Below are 10,096 nucleotides of genomic sequence, written 5' to 3'. Positions count from 1 at the left end.
AAAACCGAACGCAGGGGAGCGCAGGTCAGAACGCCAGTGAGTAAGAGCCCTAAAAGTGAGAACAGATCATGCACACTGCCCACAGTGTTGATTATAATCTATAACAACTGATTTTACTAGAGCTCTGCTAATTGGTAACCACTAACCACCCACTATAAAAGTAGAGGTTTGGGAATAGACAACTCCTCTCTTCAATCTGCTGTGTTACAATCACCAGGTGTAAGTATGAAAAATCAGGCACTGGATGGACCAAAGCAGCGCATGAAGGTGTTTGTGACCAGAAGGTTACCCCCAGAAGGCCAGAAACTGTTGTCCAAGTCTGATCTGTAAGTTATTGTCTTTTATAATGTTTTGGGCTGGGTCCAGGGTTTCTACCTGTTAAATTATACTACTTTTAAGTTAATGTAAACTGTATTTTATTTATTTTTTTCAATGTAATATATCCTATTTCCTTTGGTTTAACTTGCTATTAAGAGCTCATGAAGTACAAAAGTAAACCTGTACCCACAATGCTCCTTTCATACACAACGCAATACGGCTAAACTGACATTCTGATATGTGCAAATTGGACCTTTTAGGCCATTTAACTAAACTTGTAAAATGTAGATGCTGTGTTTAAATCTGTGTAGTCTGCTTCATTTAGATTCAGCTGGTTCCCACAATCATTTGCTTAAAAGATACAGGTATGGGACCTGTTATCCAGAATGCTCAGGACCTGGGGTTTTCTGGATAATGGATCTCCTTTAATTTTGATCCCTTTAGTTGACTCAGATCATTTAAATGTTAAATAAACCCAATAAGTTGGTTTTGTTTCAAATAAGAACTAGTTATATTTTAGTTTAGAACAAATACAAGGTACCAGGCAACAGACCCCCCCCCCCCATACCTGTATACATGCCATGATTAATAGTAACTACTAATTGTCGGACAAAAAGGGATACCTCCGTACAAATGCAATTCTAACCAACTACAAGCACAAACTATTGCCTATGTGACCACACTTTGGTACGCCATATTCCTTAAAGTGGACCTATCACCCAGCATAAAAAGCTGTTTAAGTCCTTGAGTTAAACATGAAATTAATTTTTTTTTTTTTTTTTTTTTTTTTTCTTTTATTAAAGCATTCATAGCTGTATTAAACTTATTTAAGTCTTGGCTGTCAATCAAATATTGCCTGCTTAGGCAAAGAGGTGGGGCTGGAAGTTGCTTTCACTTTCCATTCAGCACTGCCTAGATGTTGCTGCTCTCTCCACATTCCCCCAATTTAATTGTGTAGCCAGTGCATGGGATGGACATCAGGTCCCCCATTCTGGTGAACAAACAAAGATTCTGAGCTGATGCAAGGCTTGCCTTAACAGTGTCCACAAAATGGTTCCTGCTTGCGACTATTATGAGTTCCCAGACCAAAGAAAACAAAGACAAAAAATTTTACAGTAATATTGATGGGCGAATTTATTCGCCAGGCATGAATTTGTGCGATTCGCCGCCAGCGAATAAATTTGCAAAATGCCCAAAAAAATTCGCCGGCGCTGTTTCACTAATTTTTCGCCATTCCGCGTGAAATTCGCGAATTTTTCGGCGAAGCGGTGCAAATTCGTCAGTCACTAGTAATTAAAGTTAATTTTGTTGAATGTAACATAGTATAGCATTTGGAATGAATTTTTTTTGGGTAACTGGTCCCCTTTAAATTAATGCCAAAGTATACAAAAATGCTTGTTTAATGGAGAAACATTTTGTGGTCTAAATTCATTGCCACTAATTACTTATTTTACTCTGATTTTTGTGAATACTACCCCCCCCCCATTTTAAATTGCATAGACTCTGGTACAGCCCTGCATAAGGCATTTTTTTTTTTTTTGTCTGGAATGAATTGATTTGCGGTGTATAATTTCCAAACTAGTTTTTGTGAATGAACTAGAAGCTTTTTGGGCTTGTTATAAAACTAATCTTGGCAAACTTAATTTAAAGCGATGTCCAGCAGTGGGACTCTGATGACGTTATTCCAAAGGAGGAGCTGCTTAAAGGCATTGAAGGCGCTGATGGATTGCTGTGCTTATTAACTGATACAATTGATAAAGAAGTTGTAGATGCAGCAGGTAGGTAGATCTTGTTTTTTTTCCTGTAATGGTTCAGATATTGGGCTGTAGTGCTGATGTTATGGGGGCAATATTAACCGTGTAATGCTGACCAAAATGTGATGCCCAAACATAAGGCAGAAAAGCTGAAGATATCTTAAACACCCAGGGCTATAGTTATAATAAACACACCCAAGGGCACATGAATAGGACGATGGCTTTAGAAGGGCCATCCATGGATGCCTATAATAATAAAAAAAAAAAAAAACGTATTACTGTCGCACAAAGCTTGAGGGTGGCAATCTTTGTTTGCAATGCTTTCCTGTTGGCAGAACTATCCCCTGAATAGGGGTCTTCAATTTGTTTGCCTGGAACCAGGGGAGCTGTGTATCCTCGACAAACTATGTTTTACCTCTCCTGTTTGTTGTGCTTGTTCCAGTGTTGCGCTTACAATCTGCCACCACCCCCTAGTAATATCTTCTGGGGTTTTAGTGTTTGTGTTTAAATGGGGGGACTGGTACTGAGATGTACATTAATAACAGTCCCCTGTTTAATGTAAAATGTTGTACATTATAAAAATAATTTTACCTAAATTGTAACTAAATAGGTTTAATAATGGAACCATCACATATCACTGCTAAACGTTTACATATGACTGCTTTTATCTGTTAAATAATTTGTAACATTTTAATTACCAGGCCCTAAGCTAAAAGTTATCAGCACTCTATCTGTGGGCTTCGACCACTTGGCACTGGATGAAATAAAACAGCGGTATGTATTTTCACTTCTCATATTTTAGTATCTACACTGACTTAAGCTGGCCATAGATGTTGAAATTTTTAAAAGATCAGATCCTGATCGTGAGACCACGATCTTCTCAGAACGATCATACGAACGTATGAATTTACCATCAACTAAAAAGACAATTTGCCAGGAAAACAAAGGGGAGCTGCCTGCTTGGCCCTGCAAACATAGATAGATTGCACTGGGGCCGACAAAGATTTTTTGACCTGGCCGATCAATTTCCTGACAGATGTCGACCGACAAATCATAAGATGTATGATCGTTTGAATCCCACTAAATGCACGATAATTTCGAAGGATTGGTCGGGCTTCCCTAAAATCGGTCGTTCGGCAAGAAGAATCATCGCGTCTATGGGGCCCTTTAGTGTCATCTTATAAGGCTTTGAGTACTGGTAACCTGCAGATTCCAGTGAAGTGGCAGCTTTGTTGGAAGTCCATTTTGTCACTTGATTTCTAAGTGGATATATATTTCTTTGCAGAGCAATCTATTGGGCATCTACAACACTTGCATCTATGTGCCGGAACATCTAAATACCATACCTCCCAACTGTCCCATTTTCTGCAGAACAGTCCTGTATTTGACCGCTCATCACACAGTTCTGGGTTTCTTACTGAAGCTTTTGGCAGTGAGCTTAATACTTGGCAACTGCACTTAAGAGGCAATTGTAACAGTTGAGATAAGCAGCTCTCTTGGAAGAATAGAGACTTGCAATTTCACCTTTATTAGCAAAACAGTACCGCATAACATGGCCCTGTAATCTCCCAAATCTCAAAGGTTCAATATCTTACTCCCAGGCTTTGGGGTCAGTCCACATAAGCAGATTCGCAGAGATTTAGTCACCTCTTCTGGGCAACAATCTACCTGAACTGCCTTTGCGTGTCTTGTCGCTTGCATTAATGCACGCTCTGCGCTTCGTTTTACTTGGGGGACTTGGGGAGATTGTCGAAGAAGAGGCGATTAGTCAGCCAGACTACTAAATCTCCCCAAATCTGCTCGTGTGGACTGACTCAACATAAGCATGTTCTCTAGGGTTATCTATTACACAATGCAAGGTGGATTAGAGAGATTATCTAGGGACAATTAGAGGAATGAATACACCATTTTTCTAAGAAGAAACCCACTGTAGCCCTCTAGCTTCATTAAAAGACTTTTGGACACAGTGACAGACTTGATTTGCCCTGGATGATTCTGAGGGGGGAAGCTGATTGTATTTCTTTCTCATTATGCAGCATACCTGCCAACAAATGTTTGGTTTTTCCGTTCTGTACAGGGCCGTTAAATGGTATTTGACTGTTCCTACAAAGGAAGTAAAAGAAAAATCACACTTAGTTTACTGGTTATCTGCTATATAACTGCAATGCCATATAGACTGATTTCAGTTTGAATGGTATAGCATTTTATTATGAACTGTTTGCTTTGGGGAAAAAATTTGACTAATTGTTCATTATATTAAACACAAACGTATTACTGGTCCTTTAAATCTTCACTTTTTTTTTTTTTTCTGAAGCATTTGCTATGGAGAAACCAATACAAATAAGGTGTGAATTGTGATGTAGGATCTCTGCAAAGCACTGTCTGCATAAATGCCAGTAAATATATATATATTGCATGTGGAATCTGATGTGAGTTTTATGTGCAGTTTATAAAGTAACAGCCATAATGTGTTTGGCAGTGGAATCAAGGTTGGATCTATGCAACATCTTTCAACTGATGTCACAGCAGAGCTTGCAGTAACCTTACTGCTAACAACCTGCCGCCGCGTGCCAGAGGCTATGGAAGAAGTTAGGAAGTAAGTGGGATCATATATACCCCCATCTCTGAATTTGTAAGCATTTAATTTTTTGTCTACAGTTCTTTGACATAACCTGATTCTAGCTAGTTCTGTGAAATAGAATATAAATGCATTTATATCCTTAGTCAAATGTTTAATACTCTTGAATCCTGGATAAATCATTCCTAAAATAAATTTTCTATTGAAAATAAAAGGGGTGTTGTAATGGCTTATATATATATATTTTTTTTTTTTTTTTTTTTTTTTTTTTTTTTTTTTTTAGTGGAGGATGGAAAACCTGGTCACCTATGTGGCTATGCGGTTATGGACTGTCTGACAGCACTGTTGGTGTGATGGGCTTGGGAAGAATAGGTAAATCCTTAATTTTACACTTGTATGTTGGTAGCAAGAGATGCTCACCTCTCCATTCTTTTGTGTATTTTTTTTTATTTTCTTCAGCCTGAAATGCACATGAAATCTTTTTTTTCCATCAGACCAGTGGCTCATGAGCAACATGTTGGCCTCAAAGCAGGTGCTTATTTTTGAATTCCTGGCTTGGAGGCAAGTTTTAATTGCATAAAACCAGAGGTGCTGCCAGTCCCATATAAGGCTACAAATTGCACATTACAACACATAAATGACACCCCAGGTTCTTTGTACCCAGCTCAATGAATGGAAGACTTGTAGGGTAAGCAGGACCCTAGAAATACCAGCAACAGGTTTATTAAGTTAAAATACAAATTGAGAAGCTAATGTTGCTCAAACAGGTATGGGATCCCTTATCCTGAACCCATTATCTAGAAAACTCTGAATTACAGGAAGGCCATATCCCAGAGTATGTTAAGCAAATTTATTCCAAGCTTCCAAATTCTGTCCTCCAATAAAACCTTGTACTTCAAATGGTTCAATCTTTGAGGCAAAACAATCTTATTTGGCTTATTAATGTTAAAGGGATACTGTCTTGGGGGAAAAACATTTTTTTTTTAAATTTTTTTCTCCAAAATGCATAAGTTAATAGTACTGCTCCAATAGACTTCTGCACAAAGTTCTGTCTTGCATAAAGGGATGAAAACATAATTATGCCTCTTTATAGGTCCCTGGTGAGGCCTCATCCGGAGTATGCAGTGCAGTTTTGGACTCCAGTCCTTAAGAGGGATATAAATGACTTGAGAGAGTGCAGTGACTAAGTGCAACTAAACTGGTTAGAGGGATGAAAGACTTAAATTATGAGGGTAGACTGTCAAGGTTGGGTTTGTTTTCTCTGGGGAAAAAAGGCGCTTGTGAGGGGACATGATTACTCTTTACAAGGACATTATAGACAAATGGCAGGGGGCCTTTTTACCCATAAAGTGATCATCGTACCCTTCAGACTAGAGGAAAATTTTCATTTGAAGCAATGTAGGGGGTTCTTCAGTGTGGTTGTGGAATGCACTGCCGGGTGATGTTGTAATGGCTGATTCAGTTAATGTCTTTAAGAATGGCTTGGATGATTTCTTGGACAGACCTAATATCAAAGGCTATTGTGATACTAAGCTCTATAGTTAGTATGGGTATATATAATGTATGTGGAAGTAGGGAGGCTGTGTATGGATGCTGGGTTTTCATTTGGAGGGGTTGGACTTGATGGACTTTTTTTTTTTTTTTTTTTTTTTTATGACTGGGGGCAGCTGGGAAACTGACAATATGACTAAATTGTTTGCTCTTTTGAAAAATAAGTTTTAGTGCAGAATGCTTATCTGATGCATTTGGAAAAAAACATGTTTTCCCATGACTGTATCCCTTTAAAATGATTTTAAGCAGCCTTAAGGTATTGTGATCCAAATTACAAAAATCCTTTAGCCAAAGGCCCAAGCATTCTATAATAGATCCTATACTTGAACAACTTTTGTTAGGTTGCATACAATACTCTAACTTAGTGGTTACCAAACTGGGGCTGGCACCCCCCAAGATGGCTGCCTTCATGACCATTTACTCAAAGCTTTTAGGTCAGTGGGTTGAGATTTGGGGCAGATTATGTAGTATGAAAACAGAACTCTCCAGAAATTCTCCTGCTTTCTATTTATTTCTTTGCTAGTTTTTATCAATGGGTAAACAACCTAAATCCTCCAAATGGGGCATCAACCTAAAGTCTGACAGTCCCTGGTCTACATCATATTATGCATAAATACCCTGGTAAACTATGCCCTCTTTCTTGTTGGCTATTAGGTCTGGGTATTGCCCAACGTCTCAAACCATTTGGTGTGAAGAGGTTTTTATATACTGGAATTCCTCCCTGTCTTAAGAGTGTAGAAGAACTGAAAGCAGAGCTAGGTAAGTACATTCAGGTTGTGGATTTTTTTTTTTTTTTATACTTAAGCTCAATGGTAACTTACGCCAAAGGAAGAAATTAATACCATTGGGATAGGGTGAAAACAGAACACCTGTGACATGTAAATTTATTTTTTTGTTGCAGTAACGTCCGTATCCTATGAGCTAAGCTGCCACATGGGTCACTTTTGTACAGTTCAGCAACTAATTGTAAAAAGCCTCTAGATCTACCAGATATGCCCAAATAACCTGTCTTTACTATTATTCTCTTGTAAATTCTTGAACTTTTGTTAACAGGGCAGCCATCGGGGGCAGAGTTGTAAGGGGGGCTACACCACACTTACTTGATTAGCCAGGCCCCCCATCTTTCTGAGAGCTGCTGACTTTGGGAAGGCATGGACGTTTAAGGAGCCCTGGCCACCAATTTTCTCAATGTGGGGGGGGGGCATGGCCACCAATTTTGGTCACAGATTTTTTTTTTTTATTCTCATGTGGGGTCCTAGCCACCAATATATTTTAATGGGGGGGCCACAAATGTTTTTATGGGGGGCCCTAACCACCAATTTTTTTTTTTTTATTCACATGTGGGAACCCTAGCCACCAATATTTTTATTTTTTTACTGTGTGGTGAGGGGCGGACCTGTGGGTGCAGCCCAGGGGGGGGGCAGGAAATTGTCATATGGGGCCCTGCTTGTTAATAGCTACAAAGGCTTGTCAACTGTGTATGTTTTCTAGTGTCCACTGAGAAACTTGCTGAGGAATCAGACTTTGTGCTCGTATCCTGCCCTTTGACGCCAGAGACTGCAGGACTTTGCAACAAAGATTTCTTTCAAAGGATGAAGAAGACTGCTGTCTTTATTAATACAAGTCGGTAAGTAATCCTTAACACCATACATTCCATTGGTTCTCGTGTCACTTGGTTCATTTAAGCCAACAAATTGCAGTTGGTCTGGGGGGGATTTATTTACTATCCAGAACAGGAATGATTTTACTGTGGAACAAGCTTTGACTGAATAGATGTTGGCCCACAGAATGGAGGTTAAAACTGGTATACAGTGTATTGAAGGGGGTTGTTCACCTTTAAATGAAATTTCAGTATGATGGAGTGATCTTGGGCCAATTTGCAATTAGCTTTTTTTAAGTGGGTTTGTTTAGATTTCTATTCAGCTCTCCAGTCTGCAATGTTAGCAATTTGGGTGCTAGGGTCCAAATTACTCTAGCAACTATGCTTTGATTTGAAGAGAGGGTCTCCCTAAAATATTAAAGCAGCAATAAGAAAATTCATAGCCTCACCATTTTTAGATGGTCAGTTAACCCATTTGAAAGCTGGAAAGAGTCAGAAGGCAAATTTAACTAGAAAAAAATATATGAAGGCCAGTTGAAAAAGCTGCTTAGAATTAGCCATTTTAAAACATAACTAAAAGCTGACTGAACCATCCCTTTAAGGGAAAAACCCCAGATTTTACTTCTTCCCAGAACCAATTTAGTTTTACAGCCAAGCTGCACATTTTCTTTGCCTAAAACAAGTTTCCTGGAATTTACACTGTTGTCATGGTCCCCTGGGAATAGGGTTGCTACCTGGCCGGTAAAAATGGTGTTATTAATAGGGGGGGAAAAAAGATAAAGATATATGTGGCAACCCTACCTGGGAAATGTAATTTGGGGTTCTACTGTTTCTGTGAAGCAATACTGGCAAAGAGGGGGTTGTATGTAATATATTAAAATACATTCTGACCAGCTGCTTAATATGTTCCTCAGAGGTCCTGTTGTTAATCAGGAAGATCTTTATCAGGCCCTAGTGACTGGGCAGATTGCTGCTGCTGGATTGGATGTGACCACACCAGAACCAATTCCTACAGACCACCCACTCCTCACCCTGAAGAACTGTGGTAAATAGTTTGTGTTAAAATAATGGGAGTTTCAGGCGTTGTTGCTTGTAGATTAATGAAAAGTGACAAAGGTAGTATGTAGAAACTGAATCCCTAAATTATCATTCTCATCCCCCTAAGCGACCATACATTTGCTAAATGGTTAATGCACTACAAATCACTGCATTTTATATTAAGGGTTAAAGCATGATGGGGAACTGTAGTGAAACAAAATCTGCACTCATATTGGTAAAAAGAATTCCACAACAGTTTTCCTCTGTAGCCGTTTACATATTTGGCTCAATCTCTTCCTGCAACTAGATCTGGAAGCCTCAAGCTCTTCTACAACAGAAAAAATAAACTAGGGTTAATTTTTCAAATTACTTGTACCTGGGCAGTAAACAATGGCTACTGATCAAAATTTTACTTTCAACCTGAAATTGGCTGAAATAACTAATCACTGACATACATTTGGCCCCTATCACATCTTGTGAGGACACACTTCGTATCATATAGCTGCTGAGCCATTTTTATTTCTTCCATATAGTGATCTTGCCTCACATTGGAAGTGCTACACATGGTGCCAGAAATGCCATGTCTGTGCTTGCTGTAAATAACCTGCTGAAAGGCCTGGCTGGAGAAGTGATGCCTGGTGGAATTGAATTGTGAATAAGCCTCAGGTCATGGTCAGAAGTCTGGGTGATATGGAAGCAGCAGGACATCTAATGAAAAGCACAACTACTTGCAGCTATTGACTATGTTGAATGAGTTGTCATTCTAACTTGATTAACTTGACTTCTGTGGTATGAGCCTGTCTACTATGCATCTAACTTCCTGAAATAGCAGTTGTACATTAAAGTCTGTTTCCTGCAGAGAAATCGCCTACTGTGTTCACTCTGAGGGGTATTGTGCTTTAGACTGATCTATAGTACAAGATAACTAGGTAAATCACTAGCACTAGAAGAAATTGGATTAATACTAGTTAACAAAATTTTACATGCTTTGGAGATGTATATACTTTCATTTTGAAAATGCAGCAGTGTAATAGTCTTAGTGGCTGGACAAACTAGCAACAGATCACTCATTACACTGCTGAATTTCTAACTTAAGAGACAAGTTCTAATAGTTACCGCTGACTACCACAACTGTAAAGTATACTGGTGGCCTATGAGAGAGCCACAGTTTACAAGTAGGTGACTGGTACAGAGGATTTTGTAGGTCTAACCATATTGATTCCTCCACATCAGATACTGTTACACCTACCCAGGGGA

The 10,096-nt window shown here is 39.0% G+C and overlaps 1 protein-coding gene across 1 annotated transcript; it reads left to right on the top strand.

Annotated features, from left to right (window-relative positions):
* Positions 1–201: 201 nt before the first annotated feature.
* Positions 202–9,703, top strand: grhpr.2.L (glyoxylate reductase/hydroxypyruvate reductase, gene 2 L homeolog). Its single transcript, NM_001089027.1, has 9 exons — positions 202–326; positions 1,969–2,096; positions 2,774–2,846; positions 4,552–4,668; positions 4,934–5,022; positions 6,856–6,960; positions 7,693–7,828; positions 8,716–8,846; positions 9,373–9,703. Exons 1-9 carry the CDS (start codon positions 226–228, stop codon positions 9,492–9,494), a joined length of 1,002 nt encoding a protein of 333 aa, NP_001082496.1. The 5' UTR covers positions 202–225; the 3' UTR covers positions 9,495–9,703.
* The last annotated feature ends 393 nt before the right edge of the window (positions 9,704–10,096 follow it).

This window comes from Xenopus laevis, chromosome 1L (assembly GCF_017654675.1).
Source record: "Xenopus laevis strain J_2021 chromosome 1L, Xenopus_laevis_v10.1, whole genome shotgun sequence".
Classification (NCBI taxonomy): Eukaryota; Metazoa; Chordata; class Amphibia; order Anura; family Pipidae; genus Xenopus; species Xenopus laevis.
This window is presented reverse-complemented; position numbering and strand designations above follow the sequence as displayed.